General features: G+C 34.7%; 1 protein-coding gene and 1 pseudogene across 3 annotated transcripts in view; both read left to right on the top strand.

Moving 5' to 3' along the window:
• SPOCK3 (SPARC (osteonectin), cwcv and kazal like domains proteoglycan 3) overlaps nt 1-19,568 on the top strand; it is a 478,511-nt gene that overhangs the window by 205,544 nt on the left and 253,399 nt on the right. For all 3 annotated transcript variants that reach the window (XM_032413151.1, XM_032413152.1, XM_032413150.1), the window contains one exon: nt 266-380. In XM_032413151.1, coding sequence (XP_032269042.1) covers nt 266-380 — 115 coding nt within the window. The remainder of the gene's footprint in view (nt 1-265; nt 381-19,568) is intronic.
• On the top strand, nt 5,763-8,463 carry LOC116637602 (annotated as a pseudogene).

Raw genomic sequence — 19,568 nt, 5'->3', positions numbered from 1 at the left:
GTCTTAAAGTTTGTTTTGTTTACACATTGTTTGTTCATAGGGGTGTATGTTAGCTTCTGAATAGAATAAATAAAACTAAACTGCAGCCGTCTATGAACTCTGAGTTAGGCAGGTAGAAATAGAAGCATCTCTTAAAAGAGGAAGAATGTGAAGAAAATTTAGAGCTGAACTGCTATGTAAATTCCTTGATCAAACTGTTTGATGAGATTAGATACCTCCATTTTGCAGAAACACATCTTAATATTTTCTGAACAATTTTTTTTAGCTTTAGATCCAGCTAAAGATCCATGCCTAAAGATGAAATGTAGTCGCCATAAAGTATGCATTGCTCAAGATTCTCAGACTGCAGTCTGCATTAGTCACCGGAGGCTTACACACAGGTAAACATTATTAAATTAAATTCCACTGATTGAATAGTACTCTTTACCATGAATAACTGCAGAGTGTAAATATTTGGCAATATCTGCTAAGCTTTTATCCAGAGTTTATTGAAACAATTTTAGAAGCTTGGTTAATACAACTATGATTCACTTGGGTTAAACATTGTAATCAGTCAGAATTACTATAGATTACAGAATTTAGGCATATATTATTGAATAAAGAGGATTTTGTGAAGATTGGGTAAAGTGTTACACTTTTTCCATTTTAAAGACTAAGTATAATTTTGGTACACTCTAAATACTTATGCTTATGCCTTTTGAAAGATATTTTCTTTAGGGAAGAATTGGAAAAAAAGTTAAAGGAAAAAAATGAGAGATGTTCATAAAAAAAGATGAAAAGTCACAATATAGAAACATGGACCTAAAATCCTTGAGGACATCTTCCTTTAAGGAAGCACTCATACTCATACTCCACTCATACTGGTGGAGTCCTTGTAGTCTGGAAGCTGACACAAAATTTAAAAAGAAGAAAGGGCTTTAAATATTTTTTTTTTGTAATGATATCACTGCTTCTGTCAGATATGCTCTATTTTGAAAAGGATCAGTAATTTAGAAATAGCCTGTGTAGTTTCATGCTGAGTCCTAAGGATTGAAACATGCCATAACCAAAAGTGAAATCACTGGGTAACTGACTGAAGCAAGAAGGTATATTCATTCCCTTTATTACTTTAAAAAAAATTCTCTTTATGAGAACATTCTTTTTTGTGATATCAGACCTGTATTGCTCTTACATCAAATGAGCAAGGGAATTTCACTATTTGGGTATGTTCAGAGATTAAATGCATTTTGACTTCAGTGTACTTACTCTAAAGTATATTATTCAAACACACCAACAGAGATTAAAAGCATTAGAGGATAGGAATGTAAGTAACATTTCTAGAAAATGGCAAAATTTAAATTTGGTTGACTTTTCTTATTGATATAAAAGCACATATGCATAAAGCCTGTTATTACATGCTGAATGGAGTAGAAGAGTTTATTCCATAATGCCACATCAACAGTGGCAGATTTCAAGTGCCAAGGCAGGCTAATGCAACCAAGATAAAGAGTTTAGGAATGAGTTCACTTGGGACAAAAGAATCATGGCATACCAATAGTGTACTTGCAGAAGTAAGAGAGAGAGGAAGAAAGAGAACAACAGTTTGGGGATGTGAAGTGTAAAAGACTTCTAGGAAATAGCATTGCTATAAAGTCAATGTACTGTGGGAGGGCACAGAATGGGAAAGCAGAATTATCAGCAATATATTCCCTACTCAATCATGTCCTCTATGTTAATTTTATCAAGGGATACCAAAACTTCAGGCCAGAATTTTATTTTTCTATTTATTTCCTTAGGATTTCAAAAAGGTTCTGCATTTCTTGGATTCATATTAATTAATCATCAAAAAATTAAATATTAATATGCAAATGTATGTATGAACGGGATGGGGAAGAGTTGATTTTTACTTGAGGGATCGATACAAGGGTGGTGTTGAAATGAATTCCTGTATAATCCCTCACCTAAATTGCAGAGACTTAGTCAATTCATTTCATATAAAAGCCAAAACTGTTTTATCACAACTTTCAGAGACCCTGGGAAGGATTTTCATCTACACACATTTAACACCTCATTGGCCATTTCACCCCTGGTCCCTTGAACCAAGTCAAAGAGCAACTGAAGAACTCACAGTTAATCTCATGCTTGGGGCAGGGACTCTTTCCTTTCCACAACTGCTGAACACTGAAGCCAGGAGAGGTTAAAGTAACTGACTCAAGATCACAGAGCTGGGAATTTTCAGAGCATTGATTTCAGTCTATATATACTGACACCAAAGTCCATGCTTTTTACAACTGTGCTGTCTCACTGCTTCTCTAAATTATTAAGAAAAAAACAGCGCATAACTACAGACAGAAAGAAACTTTCTTAACATGATAAAGCCTCAGAACCAATAGTTAGAATATTTCTTTAATATAAACAGGTGACGTTTCTTGAATTGAGAACCATTGCCATCTCTGCCTGTGGTGTAGTAGGGGGCTGGGGCAGTGGGGGAGACTACTATGTTTTCAGTAGGTGGACTTCCAAGTGTTTTATGTAAATAGTATTTAGCCCTGTTCTATTTCTAATAGACACTATTATAAAATTTGCACTCAATACACACTATATTCGATAAATAAATAACTAGTTTCCAAAGAATTGATTTTAAGATGAATATTTGGTATGTTTTATTCGCTTTGAGGATGTCAGTGCATAGTGAATATTTATTCAACACTTAGGGAAGGAGAGTTTTACCAAGCAGTTTGATCAATAAAAGTGGCTAATGTAAATAAAGCAGGTCTTAAATCTGGGGGTTGTGTGTGTGATATGGGGATGGGGCACAGAAAACAAGGAAAACAGTTTAATTAATCAATTCTGGCCACTTACATAGTTTAGATTAGAAATTACTACTGTTTTTATTTAAAGGAACAGCTTATTAATTTTTTTTCTTTTCTTGATCTCATAAAAGAGAAAATGGAATTTTCTATTTGCTTTGTAGGGAGAATCTTATTTTTCAAAGTTTTCCTAATTTCCCACCCCTCCCAAACTAGATGACACATCCATTTTCCCACTACCTTAGAACCCTGAACTCATTTTGAAATACTCATTACATTTGTAATAAGTTGTCTAACATTAATCTCCTTCAACTGACAGGAAGTTTCATGAAGGCAGTGTCTATGTCTTACTTACTACTTTATACTCAACTTGACATGCTGGCTAGTATATATTTTCTTTGGAGAATGTATTAAGATAGCTTTTATTTTTGAATAAGCTAAGAGAAGAAAATTGAGTAGTTTGATCAATTGAACTGGTCAACCTAGATAATCTAAGTTTGAAGTTTTTTTCTGTGTGCCGTGTGCTTATTGATTAAAGATAGTCTGGAAAGGACATAAGAGTCAATCAACAAACATCTTTAAATAAATTCATTGAAAAAGAAGGGTTCAAGATGGCAGTGTAGGAAAATCCTGAACTTACCTCCTTTGGTGGACACAACAAATTTACAACTACATATGGAATAATTTTCTCTGAAAAAGACCTAAAAACTGAATTAACAGAGCCTCCACAGCAACGGAGAAAAGGGTACATTAGGAAACAACAAACACACACACACACACATACACACAAAACAGGAACAGCAATCCATAATCAGGATGGATTTCAAAAATACAGAACTTTTCCCTAAGAAGTGAAAGATCTATGCTCTACATCAGGCACCCCAGCCCCTAGATCTTTCACAGGACAGATGAGTGCCCCAAATGCCTTGCTTTCAAAACAAATGGGAATTACATCCAAGAAAACCATTTGGTTTGTCCTAGGATCCAGCACAAAATCAACTGTTTGAAAGTACCTAAAATATATGTGAAGGAGATGTAATTACTGATCTTAAAGCATCTGCTGGAAAGACGATAACTTGTTGGGACTCTCTCTGAGGACAAAGTCATTGTTAGGTACCATTTTTGCAAACTCATTGCAAATGCAGGCACTGGTGGATACCATCTTAGAACTCTCCCTCTAACCTGTTAGCACCAGAGGGTATGCACTACTGAGGGCCCCACCAACTCCTATGCTGCAGCCACACATCACGTGTGGGCTCGAGTGAGAGCCATGCCGACCCCTATGTCACACAACCACATGCTACAACTGGGCCGGTGAGATCCTTGCCCACTCCCATCCTGTAGCTGCAGCCTCACAACAGCAGCTCACACAGGGGATGCCTCTGGCTGCCAGGCAGGATAGCACTTCTAAGCCTTACATTATCTCCTACATTAGGTTATGTCCTACATTAAGCCACTCCTTTGAGATGGGAAGAGGTAGCTGATTTGCCTAATACATAGAAACAAACACAGAGGGTCAGGCAAAATGAGGAAAGAGAAGACTCTTCCAAAAAACAGACAAGACAAAACCTCAGCAAAAGACATTAATGAAGCACAAATAAGCAATTTACCTGATAAAGAGTTTGAAGGAATGGTCATAAAGATGCTTCCTGAACTTGGGAGAAAAATGGATGAACACAGTGAGAACTTCAACAAAGAGATAGAAAATATAAGAAAGCACCAAACAAAAAAATATAAAGCTGAAGAATACAATAACTAAACTAAAAAATTACCTTTGAGAGTCTCAACAAGAAATTGGATGAAGCAGAATAATGGATCAGTGAGCTGGAAAACAAAGCAATGACACTCACCCAGATAGAGCAGGAAAAAAAAAAAAAAAATTAAAGTGAAGCTATTTTAAAGGACCTCTGACAAAGAATTAAGCAGAATAACATTTGTATTATAGGGGTGTAAAAAAGAGAAAGGAGAGAAAAGTCCAGAAAACTTATTTGAAGAAACTATGGCAGAGAACTTCCCTATCCAGGAAAGAAAACAGACATTCAGGTCCAAGAAGCCCAGAGAGTTCTAAACAAGATGAACACAAAGGGATCCACACTAAGGCACATTATAGTTAAAACGTAAAAGTTAAAGAGAAAAAAAAAAAAACAACTTAAAAGCAGCAAGAGGAAAACAACTTGTTACATAAAAGGGAAACCCATAACACTATCAGAAAATTTTCAACACAAACTTTGCTTGCCAGAGGGAGTGGCATGATGTATTCAAAATACTGAAAGAAAAAAAAAAAAAAACTTTCAGCTAAGAATTCCTTACCCTGTAAGGTTATCATTCAGAATTAAATGGGGAGATTAAGAGTTTTCCAGAGAAGCAAAAAGCAAAGAAGTTCATCACCACTAAATCAGCCTTACAAGAAATGTTAAAGGGACTTCTGTGAGTAGAAAAGAAATGGCCCTAATTAATCACAAGAAAACATATGAAAGTAAAATATCTCACTGGAAAAGGTGAACACATAGTAAAGATAGTGAATCAATCAATTATAAGACAAGTATGAAAGTTAAAGACAAAAGTAGTAAAATTAACTAAAACTACATTAACTAATTAAAGGATGTATAATATAAAAAGATCAACTTAGGGGCACCTGGGTGGCTCAGTCTATTGGGCATCTGACTTCGGCTCAGGTCATGATCTTGGAGTTGTGGGATCAAGCCCCACATTGGGCTCTCTGCTCAGCAGGGAGTCTGCTTCTCCTTCTTGCTCTCTCTTTCTCTCTCTCTCTCAAATAAATAAGATCTATATAAAAAAAAATCACTTAACCACCTGTTACATATATAGAATGTTATATGTGAAACTCACAGTAACCACAAAGCAAGAACTTATAGTAAAAATACAAAAGAAAATGGTAAAAGGATCTAAACATAACACTAAAGAAAATCACCAAACCACAAAGGAAGAGACAGGAGAAAAAGGAACAGACTGCTAGAAAACAATTAACAAAATGGCAATAAGTGCATACCTATCAATAATTGTTATTAATGTAAGTGGACTAAACTCGCCAATCAAAGACATAGAGGGGCTGAATGGATAAAAAACATAATCCATCGGTAGAAGACTCTACGACGGCACCGTGGAGTGGTGCAGCGCCAGATGGGAGCGACGTCGGACGCGCTGGATCTGCCTCACGGAACCATGTCGAAGCAAGAAGCAGGCACCAACGCCTCCTCATGGGTTGTTGCTTTCCGGCGAAACTTGGCAGTGTCCCGTGCTCTGGAAGGGAGGCCGACGGAGGACCCAAATCGAAGAGGTCAGGAGGCCGGTAGGGGTGGCAGAGGTGGAGGCTGGAGGAACCCCTCCGGCCTCCAGCAACCTGTGGCCGTTGGCCTCCGAGAACCGCCGCTTTGCTTTGGACTGAATAACGTGTGGGTCGGTCCTGTGATCAGTCATGGAGGGTCAAAAATAAAAAACATCCAAAGAAAATACAGATAATAAAAGGTCATTCAGAAGAAGTAGAGGTCAGAATCTTTGGCAACAAGGTGATGCAGGCGAAGGCCAAAACAGTGATAGATAATCTTGTTAAAAAACAAGAAAATTACAATTCAAAACTCAGAACTGATATTGTTGCATTCCAACCTTCTGTTGGAAGAGATGTAAAGACAGGTAGTAATGTTACAGAGAATCAGCCATTGATTGGGATCAAATTTGAGAAGATGCTTTGAAATGGGGGAAAAAAAGTGGGAAGATTTACCACCAATTAAGAAAAACCTTTACCTGGAGTCAGAAGCAACAAGTTCAATGTCACAAGTGCAAGTAGACACTTGGAGGAAAGAAAATTATAATGTGTGATGACTTGAAAGAAGGGGAGAAGCGTCGTATACCCAATCCTACTTGTAAATTAGAGGATGCTTTTCAGTGTTATCCTGAGGTTATGGAAAACATTAAAAAGGCAAGCTTTCAAAAGCCAACACCGATCCGGTCGCAGTCATGGCCGATAGTTTTACAAGGTGTAGATCTTATAGGAGTAACCCCAACTGGAACTGGGAAAACACTGTCCTACTTAATGCCCGGATTTATACACTTGGATTCACAGCTTGTAATTAGTGGAAAAAGAAATGGACCCGGCCTGTTAGTCCTTACACCTACGTGCGAGTTAGCACTTCAAGTGGAAGCTGAATGTTCTAAGTATTCATATAAAGGCCTCAAAAGTGTGTGTATATATGGCGGTGGAGATAGAAATGGACAAATACAAGATCTGAAAAAAGGAGTAGATATTATTATTGCAACTCCTGGAAGACTGAATGATCTACAAATGAATAACTTTGTTAACCTCAGAAATGTAACCTACTTGGTTTTAGATGAAGCTGACAAGATGCTAGATATGGGATTTGAACGCCAGATAATGAAGATTTTATTAGATGTGCACCCAGACAAGCAGACTATTATGACAAGTGCAATGTGGCCATATGCTGTCTGTCGACTTGCACAGACTTATTTGAAAGAGCCAATGATTGTATATGTTTGTACTTTGGATGTAGTGGCAGTAAGTACCGTGAAACAAAACAAAATTGTCACCACCGAAGAAGAGAGATGCTCTCATATCCAAACTTTTCTAAAAAGCAAGTCTCCCAAAGACAAAGTCATAGTGTTTGTCAGCAGAAAAGCTGTTGCTGACCACCTATCAAGTGACCTGATTCTGCGACATATATCAGTGGAATCCCTTCACAGTAATAGGGAGCAGAGCGACCGAGAGAGGGCATTAGAAAACTTTAAAACAGGTAAAGTAAGAATATTGATTGCCACCGACTTGGCATCTCGGGGTCTTGATGTCCTTGATATCACACACGTCTATAATTATGATTTCCCCCAGAACATCGAAGAATACGTGCAGAGTAGGGCGCACTGGAAGAGCAGGGAGACAGAGTAGGGCACACTGGAAGAGCAGGGAGAACTGGGATATCTATTATTCTCCTCACTATAAATGACTAGGGGGTTGCTGGAGAGTTAATTAATATTCTGGAAAGAGCGCAACAGAGTATCCCAGAGGATCTTGTGGCAATGGCCAGGAGGTATGAGGTGAATAAACTGAAAAAAGAAATGGAGAAAAAATTGAGGAAACCCCAAGGAAAACCCCAGAAGTTTTATTATTAATGCCCTTGTTGAAAAATGGTACCAGCCTCCTGAGAGGAGATCTCAAGATATATGGTAGTATGGGAAACATGCTGGCACTATGAAGAAATAAGTGATTCTTAAAATAATAGTGTTTAAAAATGTAGAATTCAGTATTTTATACTTTCTTTAATAAAATAAAAAGTATTTAAACTTGAGTTAAATTTTTTTCATGGATATTAAGGAATGTAGCATTACATTTTCTCACTTTTTACTATCTGTATTTAAAAATGTAAATTTTATCTCCTGTAATATTGTTATATTAAGGTCAGTCTTTAAAGAGTTGAAAGCCTGTTCAGATGTCATGGAAGTGAAAGATACTATTAACAAATAAATGTTTTTTTATGACAAAAAGAAAAAAAAAACATAATCCATCTATTATGCTGTCTACAAGGGACTAACTTTATTTTTTTAAGTTTATTTATTTAGTTAGTTAACTCGTTAGTTATGTAATCTCAACACCCAGTGTGGGGCTCAAACTCATGACGCCAAGATCAAGAGTCACATGCTCTTCCAACTGAGCTGGCCAGGTGCCCCAAGACTCACTTTAGAAGTAGGGTCACACACAGACTGAAAGAGAAGGGATGGAAAAAGATATTCTATGCAAAAGGAAACAGAAAGCTGGTGTAGCTATACTCATATCAGAGAAAATAGACTAAAATAAAGACTGTATAACAGACAAAGAGGGGCATTACATGATGATAAAGAGGACAATCCAACAAGAAGATATAACAATTTTAAATATCTATGCACTTAACATAGGAACACCTAAATATATAAAGCAAATATTAATGTACCTAAAGGGGGGAATTGACAGCAATACAATAATAGTAGGAGATGTTAACATCAGAATTACATCATTTCATATATTATTCAGACAAAAACTCAATAAGGAAACATCAGACCTAAATGATACATTAGACCAGATAGACTTTATACAGAACATCCCATCCAAAAGTAGCAGAATATATATTGTTCTTAAGTGCACATGAAATATTCTCCAGGGTAGATCACATATTGGAACACAAAATAATTCTCAATAAATTCAAGAACGTTGAAATGATATCAAGTATCTTTTCCAACTACAGTGGAGTAAAACCTGAAATCAATTACAAATTGAAAACAGGAAAAAAAAAAACATAAAAATGTGGAGATTAAAAAATGTGCTATTTAACAACCAAAGGGTCATTGAATAAATTGGAGAAAAAAAAAAAAAAAAGACCTAGAGGCAAATGAAAACAAAAATAGGACATACCAAAATCTATGGGATGCAACAAATGCAGTTCTGAGAGGGAAGTTCATAGCAATAAAGGCTTACTTCAAGAAAAAAGAAAAAAAATCTCAAATAAAAAAATCTAACTTTACACCTAAAGGAACTAGAAGAAGAGGAACAAATGAATTCCAAAGTTAAATAGAAGGAAGGAATTAATAAGGATCAGAGTAGAAATAAGTAAAATAGAGAGTAAGCAGACAATAGTAAAGATCAGTAAACTAAGAACTGGTTCTTTGAACAAAATTGACAAAGAATTAGCTAGACTAAGAAAAAAAAACACAGAAGGTTCAAATAAATCAAATCAGAAATAAAAGAGTAAGTTACAGTTGATACCATAGAAATACAAAGGATCATAAAAAAAGTACTACAAGTCTATATTAACAAATTGGACAACCTAGATGAAATAGATAAATTTCTAGAAACACATGATCCTCCAGGACTGACTTATGAAGAAATAGAAAATCTGAATAAACTAATTTCTAGTGATAGTGAATTAGTAATAAAAAATCTCCCAAGAAATGAAAGTCCAAGACCAATGGTTTCACTAGTGAATTCTGTCAAACATTCAAAAATTTAATACATTTTCTTCTCAAACTCTTCCAAACAATTAAAGAGGAAGAATACTTCCAAACTCATTTTATGAGGCTAGTCTTATCCTAATTCCAAAATCAGAGGACAGTACACACACACACACACACACACACACACACACACACATGAAGGCCAATATCTCTCATGAACATAGATGCAAAAATCCTCAACAAAATATTAGCAAACCAAATTCAACAATACTTTAAAAGGATTATACCCCACAATCAAGTGGGATTTATTCCTGGATTGCAAGAATGGTTCAACATCCACAAATCAATCAGCATAATACCCACGTTAACAAAAAGAAGGATAAAAATCATATCATCTCAGTTGATGCAGAAAAAAATTGGCAACAATCAACATTCATTTATTATAGAAACTCTCAACAAAATGTATATATAGAGGAAATGAACTTAATAAAGGCTGTATATGACAAATCCACAACTTACATCATTCTCAATGGTGAAAAACTGAAAGTCTTTCCTTAAGATCAGTAATAAGACAAGGATTTTCATTCCTTCAACTACTTTCATTCAACATAATATTGGAAGTCCTAGCCATAGCAATAAGGTAAGAAAAAGAAGTAAAAGCCATCCAAATTAGAAGGAAATAAAACTGTCACTATTTGCAAATGATATATGATACTATATGCATAAAACTCTAAAGTTCTTGCCAAGAAAACCTAGATAGCTAATAAACAAATTCAGTAAAGTTGTAGGATACAAAATTGATATACAGAAATTTATTGCATTTCTACACATTATAACAAACTATCAGAAAGAGAACTTAAGAAAACAATCCCATTTAAAATTGCATTGAAAAGAATAAAATACCTAGGTATGAATTAAATCAAGGAGGTGAAAGACCTATACTCTGAAAACTGTAATACACTGATGAAAGAAAGTGACAAAGATGAGAAAAGATGGAAAGATATCCTGTGCTCATTGACTGGAAGAATTACATTGTTAAATAGCTCATATTACCTAAAGCAATCTACAGATTCAATAAAATGCTTACGAAAATCTCACAGAAATATAACAAATAATTCTAAAATTTATATGACACCACCAAAACAATCTTGAGAAAGAACAAAACTGGAGGTATTATGCTCCCTAATTTCAAATATACTGCAAAGCTATAGTAATCAAAACAGTATGTTGTGGACTCACAGATCAATGGAACAAGATTGGGAGCCCAGAAATAAACCCACACGTGTATGAACAATTAATTTACAAAAAAGGAGTCAAGAACATAAAACAGAGAAAGGATGGTGTCTTTGATCAACGGTGCTGAGAAAACTGGATAGCCACATGCAAAAGAAAGAAACTAGATGACTGCATTATACCACACACAAAAATTAACTCAAAATAGATTAACAACTTGAATGTAAGACATGAAATCATAAAATTCTGAGAAGAAAACATGGTGAGAAGGTCCTTGACATTCATCTTAGCAGTTTGTGGATCTGACTCCAAGGGCAGGGGAAACAAAAGCAAAAATAAAGAAATGGGACTACATCAAACTGAAAAGCTTCTACACAGCAAAGGAAATCATCATCAAAATGAAAAGGCAATCTACTGAATGGAAGAAGACATTTGCAAGTCATTTATCCTATAAGGGATTAATGTGCAAAATATATAAAAAAACTCATACAACTAAACAATAAAAAAAAACAAACTTAAAAATGGACAGAGGACCTGAATAGACATTTTTCCAAAGAAGACATCAGATGGCCAACAGACACATGACAAAATTTTCATAATCACTAATTATTAAGGAAATGTAAATCAAAATCACAATGAGATATCACCTCACACCTGTTAGAAGGGCTATTAACAAAAATACAAGAAATAGCAGGTGTTGGAGAGAACGTGGAGAAAAGGGAACCCTTATACATTGTTGGTGGGAATGTAAATTGTTGCAATCCCTATGGAAAACAGTATGGAAATTCTTCAAATTATTAAGAATATATGGAAATTCTCCAAGTAATTAAGAATAGATCTACTATATAATCCATCTATCCCACTTCTGGGTCTTTATCTGAATAGCATGAAAACACTAATTTGAAAAGATGGTTGGATGTCCATGTTCACTGCAACATTATTTACAATAGCCAAGATATGGAAAAACCTAAGTATCCACTGATGGATAAATGAATAAAGAGGATATGGTACACACACACACACACACACACACACACACACACACACACGGGAATACTATTCAGCCCTAAAGATAAATGGAATCTTGTCATTTGTCATGCATGGAACCTAAGGGTATCATGCTAAGTGAAATAAATCAGATGGTGAAAGACAAATACTGTATGATTCACTCATATGCAGAATCTAAAAAAAATGTAACAAATGAATAAACAGAATAACACAAAAACAAACTCACAGATACAGAGACAGACTAATGATTACCTAATGGGTGAAGGGGGTATATTTTGTGGTGATGGGTGGTAACAAGACTTTGGGGGTATTCACTTTGTAGTGTATAGAGATATCAAAGTATAATTTTGTATACCTGAAAATTATGTAATTTTATATACCAATTTGACCTCAAAAAAAAATAAATGTATTGATTGAATGAATAAACAAATAATTGCCAACAAAAAAAGTGAGAGGAGTATATAAAGATATGAGGAAGAGATCAGTCCCTAACAATTGGTTTTAGGAAACTAGTAGACCCTTGCCTTAGATTTGTAAATAATAGAAACAATTGACAATGCTTTAATTAACAATACTTGTCTTTGAAATTGGAGAAATAGATTGATCGGGAGGCTCATGATGTGTTTTACACTAGCTTTGAACACTATTGCCAAAGTGGAGAGGGGTGTAAACTCTCCAAATAAGCCATGTTGAAAATCACATGTTTGGCTATTTGTCTCCTAAAGACATTTTTGTGAAGAATTGGCCTCAAACAACTGTGACACCTGTGTGCTTGTGCTGGTTTTCTGTTAGCATTATCATCACCAATTAAGACAGAATGGTTTTATGAACAATCAATCAGAAAAACTTAAACTGCATCATGTTTTCTAAAACTTAGATGTTTGATATAAAATATATGATGGGATTGCCGGGCTTTGAAAATTACCCACTTTATATTGTTATCATGGGGAAGAGCTCTGGAGGTGCTTACAGCTGAGGGTTTTTGTTTCATTGTTTTTGCACATTGTGAGCGAGAAGTCTAGTGTTTTATGCTCTCTTTGCTGCCTGTGCAGCTGCAGATAATTGACACTATTTCTAGATCCGTGTTTCAGGCCCCAGTCAATGGATGCTGCTGATATTAAAAAAAAAAAAGTTTTGGCATAACACGACAGAGTAAGGTTGAAGAAGTTATTGTAGGACAAAACTAGCTATGTTAATTTCTGCTCCATTTACACCAAAGGTTGAAAAAGAATCAATAAGGAAATGCTTTGGGCCTTGTAATAAGGCATTAAATAAAAGAATGATGAAACTAATTTAAAATGCTATTTATTAAAAATAGATGTCAAAAGAATGTGAGTCCTAAAACTCCTCTATTTAAACTATGCACTGTTAGCATTCATAATTTTAATGGCCATTTTTGAAAGATCTGAATTTCTTTATATAATTATTAAATGTATTATTATGGTATTTATATTTCCATTGTTGTAATGTTTTAATATTTTTGATGGAAAGATTTAATCACAGGGCTTAATTTATAGTGAAGTCTCAAAAGTATTTGTTTTTTTTTTTTAAAGATTTTATTTATTTGAGAGAGTGAGAATGAGAGAGAGAGTGAGAGAGCACGTGAGATGGGGGAGGGTCAGAGGGAGAAGCAGACTCCCCGCTGAGCAGGTAGCCCAATGCGGGACTCGATACCGGGACTTCAGGATCATGACCTGAGCCGAAGGCAGTCGCTTAACCAACTGAGCCACCCAGGCGCCCTCAAAAGTATTTGTTGAATGAAATTGAACTCATAACTATTTTAAAATAACACTCCTTGTACTTATGTAAGATTTAGCTTATGTTGTATATGAATGCACTGGTACTTCCCTTAGGGAGAATGAAATGCAGCATTTACTGCACACTTAATATGTGCAAAGTTTTTTACTAATGCCTTAAATTTATATATTTTTACAACACTCTAAAAGTTTTAGACTAAAGATTATTATGCCCAATTTATAGAAACAAAAACTGAAGCTCCAAGATTCTCAGTATTCTGCTTGAGATTAATTATACAGAAAGATGCTAGTTAGCTAGCTAGATTAAAGGGGGAGATTTAGGTTTTGGAATCAAGTTTATGTTTTATATATATACATTTCTTTTTATAATTATAAATTAATTATATGTTTATGAACAGATAATTGCGTGTATCTTTATGAATTGATGTTTATATAGCATTTTTAGTACTTACTGTCCATAGATCTTTCAGTTAGTATATAGTATAGAGAGGTTTTACAACACTTTTTTAAAAATAGACTTCATTTTTTAGAGCATTTTTGGGTTTGCAGCAAAACTGAGCAAAACTTACAGAAAATTTCCATATACCCTCTGTCCCCACATATGCATAACCTCCTCCATTACCAATAACTCCCACCAGGATGGTACATTTGTTATATTTGATAAACCTGCACTGACATATCACTATCATCCAAAATCCATAGTTTACATTATTTTTTAATATTAATTACATTTAAATAGAGGTCATAGTATTTTGGATAATGAATTAGTTTAACTCTTTAAAACACAAACAATACCTAAAGTTAATCGTGTTCCATTATTTCTTGAACTTTTCCAATGTGTATATATAAGTGCAGAATTATGCATATAGGTATAGACACACACAAACACATATATATACACCCACACATGCTTGCATATGTATGCATAACTAATTTAATCTCACAACACTGTGAGGTGAAGTGGGTTAAAGTTATTACCCCCATTTTACCAATGATAAAAGCCAAGGCACAGAATTTACATAATTTGCTCAAGTGAAAGACTTGGACATTTATCCTGGCTATTGAGGTTCCAGAATTTGTTCTTTTAATTATTATATTATATATTTTGGTACGTAATATTTATACTTATAAAGATGTCATATAAATGAGACAGTTCTATATATTTTATAGATGTTAAGTCATTTTATCTTACAACAACCCTATACATCTTAAAAAAAAATCACTGAGTAACTCTTGCCTAATGTACAATTTCTCAGCATATTTTAATCCACATTTTTTTTTTTGATGAACATGCAATTCTTAGATTCTCTGTATTCTGATATCACCTTCAAGAGGGTATCACCACATCAAAAACTAATGATGTATTGTATGGTGACTAACATAACATAATAAAATTTAAAAAAGAAAAAAGAGGGCATAATCCCTAGATACTTGAGTACTGCTCATACGAAGAAAATTTAATTCATTAGACTAAACATTTAGATCAGTCATTATAATGTGGTCAGCTTTTATTTCAGGTGCTGTACATTGGCAAAAGCAAAAAGCATGTTTCTCAAATATAAAAATAAGACAACACTGACTATATTTTTAATACACAGCACATCTTATCATTCCTATCATATTATCTCCACTCTTGTTGAAAATCAGGGGCTTGTTGATTAAAGTCCAAAATCCCCAGCATAGTCCCTTATACCCAGACCTAGGTAGCTTTACAACATCCTCTGCAACCTCCTCCTGGTGGCACATTGCAGTCTTATCACAGTAGGAAGTTCATTTGTGTAGAGTGATGTAACAGAACGCAGAAGCCAGAGCCCCACTCTGCTAGCTGTGTGATCTTGAGCAGGTTAATTGAATTCCCTGTGCTTCAGTTCTCTGTAAAGTAGGGATGAGAATAATGGTACTTTCTGAAGATGTTGATTTAACGATTAATAAGTTAATATACAAAAACAATTTTAACAGTACCTAATCCATAGTAGGCATTGTGTAGGGGTTAGTTACTACAACTTTTTCCTAAATGGGTTATATATTTTATAATCATAGACTTTTGCTATGTCTGAGATTTTTTCCTAGGAAATGTTCTGTCCATTTATTTCCTTGTTCTGGCAGATACTCCATATCTGAAGAGGCTTTTAGCGTGATGGTTTCTAGTATGTAATTTGAAATGACTGACTGGCTTTGAAGTTGGTCTCCATCTCTTGGTAGCAAAATGATTTTGAGCCTATTAAACTCCCCAAGACTCAGTTTTCTTGTTTATAAAATAGATGATAATTGTATTATCTATTCCCCTTTGTTTTTGTGAAAATTAAAGACATAATTTGTGTAAAGCCCTTTGCACAATGTAAGCACTCAATAAACTTTAATTATTGAGAAATCTCTACCCAGCTTTCTCCCACACATTTCCTAGCACAAGGTAGAATTAAATTCTCCTTTATCATTGTACCCATAGCACATGAAAAACAATTTTATCTACCTTTATTAATTTGTTTATATACTTAATGGTTTAAGTTTGAGCTGCAGTTGACACAGTATTTGAAAAAAAAAGGGTGACATCTGACATTTTTTATCTACCTTTATTAATTTGTTTATATACTTAATGGTTTAAGGTTGAGCTGCAGTTGACACAATATTTGAAAAAAAAAGGGTGACATCTGACATGACTATTGGAGGTGAAATTTCAGGTTACTTTGTTTTTCAGGTAAAAGGAGTTATATGATTTTGCCAGTTGAGAATGGGGAGAATGGGAACAATGTGTTATGTTTGTGTTCGGGAAAAATGTGAGGGACAGATACTTCAGGGAAATAACAAGGAAGCAAACATAACTTTGCTTTCCTGGAGGTTATTAAGGTGCTATATTTTGAACAAATTCACTACCTCTCATGATTTTCTAGTTAATAACATTTACCACTGTCTAGAAAAGAGGGACTTCAGACCAAATAGCTCCAAAATATATGAGAAGTATTCATGTGTACTAAATTCCTCCTCTAATAGTGTCATTTACAACTGGCTATACGTAAGTCCTTTCCTATCTTTCCAGATAGCTCTTATTTCCCTAGTGGGCCCAAAGACTTGTACACTTCTGCTTAGCTTAGCTGCTCCTTGTATTTGGAGGAAGGAAATGCTGAATCTGAGTGGAGATTTTTTTCTAGCATACTGGCTTTGAAGTTTGTAAAGATTTTAATTAATGTACTTCTGTGTATACTTCTCAGTCTCCTGATACCTAGATTTCAGCTGTGAGAACAGGGTTTGAATTATGCTGGTTAATAGAGAAGGGCAATATGAGCAGCCAACTGCAAGAAGCCTACACTGTAATGACACAGGGGATAGATAAAACTCAGTTGATTGCATACTATAAACAATGATCATAAGGCATTCATTTACATGTAAACAATTTTCTCTGCGATCCAGTTCTTGCTTCATGAATGTCTGTTATGCAGGGAAAACAGTGAGAGAAAAAAAATGCAACAAAGAGGATTCAAATATTGCTTAATGAAGCATGGTTTCCAAAATAAACAAGAGGATAGTGACCTTGGAAGAAAGGAAAACCTGGATAATTTATGAAGAAGGTAACTTTTAAAGAGGTAGTTTAGATGGAACTTAATGTTTCCTACGCCAACATCTTTAAATGATGAAGACTAAAATACTCAGGTTCAAAGTCCAATTACATTACTTAGATTTCTGATTTATAGAAAGAGAGCTAATTACATAGGTTATTTTTTTCTTGTTCTTTTTATTTTATTATATTATGTTAATCACCATACATTACGTCATTAGTTTTTGATGTAGTGTTCCATGATTCATTGTTTGCGTATAACACCCAGTGCTCCATGCAGAACGTGCCCTCTTTAATACCCATCACCAGGCTAACCCATCCCCCCACCCCCTCCCCTCTAGAACCCTCAGTTTGTCTCAGAGTCCTTAGTCTCTCATGGTTCGTCTCCCCCTCCGATTTCCCCCCCTTCATTTTTCCCTTCCTGCTATCTTCTTCTTCTTTTTTTTTAACATATAATGTATTATTTGTTTCAGAGGTACAGATCTGTGATTCAACAGTCTTGCACAATTCACAGCGCTCAACATAACACACACACCCTCCCCAATGTCTATCACCCAGCCACCCCATCCCTCCCACCCCCCACCACTCCAGCAACCCTCAGTTTGTTTCCTGAGATTAAGAATTCCTCATATCAGTGAGATCATATGATACATGTCTTTCTCTGATTGAATTATTTCGCTCAGCATAATACCCTCCAGTTCCATCCATGTCGTTGCAAATGGCAAGATTTCATTCCTTTTGATGGCTGCATAATATTCCATTGTGTATATACACCACATCTTCTTTGTCCATTCATCTGTTGATGGACATCTTGGCTCTTTCCATAGTTTGGCTATTATGGACATTGCTGCTGTAAACATCAGGATGCACATACTCCTTCGGATCCCTACATTTGTATCTTTGGGGTAAATACCCAGTAGTGCAATTGCTGGGTCATATGGTAGCTCTATTTTCATAGGTTAAATAGATGCTTTTTATGTTAAAATAATATCCCATCCTTTGTCTCTAAGGAGGTTAAAATTAATTGCCTATTAAGAGCAATGATGATTCTTGCTTTTCTAAATATAAATCTATTTCTATAGTTATAATTTACTATTTTGAATGAACAGAGAAAAACCATGATCATTTATTAGCTAAATGTGAAAAGGTAGGAAAATATTATATAAAGATGCTATAAATGATACCAATTTTTAATATTTTCTTTACTTTTAAAATTTAAAATCTTACAAAAATAACATGTAGATAAGAAAAGAACTTCATATGATAGAAAAGGGAGTGCATACTGTATTCTTTCATTCACCAGCCACTCAGTTTCACTCCCACTCTTGCACAAATTTTCTATATGCACACATTCATACAAACATAATTATCTCCTAATGGGAATATTTTATGTATGTTGTTGTTCTTTGTTTTATTAACTTTATTTTTCTTCACGTTTGCGATTCAGCATATGGATTTTATCATACTCCTTTAAATGGCCATAAAGATACCCGTTACATATATGTACCAAAATTTATTTAAACAGTGTCTGATCAATGGACATTAAGGTTATTTCTAGTTTTTCGTCTTATATGCTACTTACAACACTCTTGAGCATGCATTTTTGCATATGTTTGTGTGTATATTTTTGCCTCAAATTCCTAGCAGTTGAGTTCCTAAGTAAAACAGAAAATATATTTAAATTTTGATAGATATGGTCAAATTCCCTATAAGTAGGGTGTACCAATTTCTCTGCTTCAAACAATGTATCTTGACACCCGTATGATCTCACCCTTGCCAGTAAAAAAATACTGTTTAGATATTAGTAATTTTGAATTATCAAGTGTTACAGCTTGTTCTTGACTTAAAATTGGTATATATATAAAATCACATGATCGTATCAATAGATGCAGAAAAAGCATTTGGCAAAATCCAACACCCATTCATGATAAAAACTCAGTAAACTGGGAATGGGAGGGACTTCCTCTTCTTGATAAAAATATCTACAAAAAACTACAGCTAATATCATACTTATCGGTGAGAAACTCAAAGCTTGCCCTCTAAGATCAAGTACAAGGCAAGGATATCCTCTCTTAGCAATGTGTTTCAACATCATATTGTAAGTTCTAGCTAATGCAGGAAAACAAGAAAAGGAAATAAAAGTACACAGATAAGGTAAAAAGAAAACTAAACTAAACTAAAGCAGAAATCAACAAGTGGGACTACCTCAAACTAAAAGTCCTCTGCATAGCAAATGAAACAATGAACAAAATGAAAAGGCAACCTCAGAAATGGGAGAAA

The sequence above is a fragment of the Phoca vitulina genome, unplaced genomic scaffold (assembly GCF_004348235.1).
Source record: "Phoca vitulina isolate PV1807 unplaced genomic scaffold, GSC_HSeal_1.0 scaffold14, whole genome shotgun sequence".
NCBI lineage: Eukaryota > Metazoa > Chordata > Mammalia > Carnivora > Phocidae > Phoca > Phoca vitulina.
This window is presented reverse-complemented; position numbering and strand designations above follow the sequence as displayed.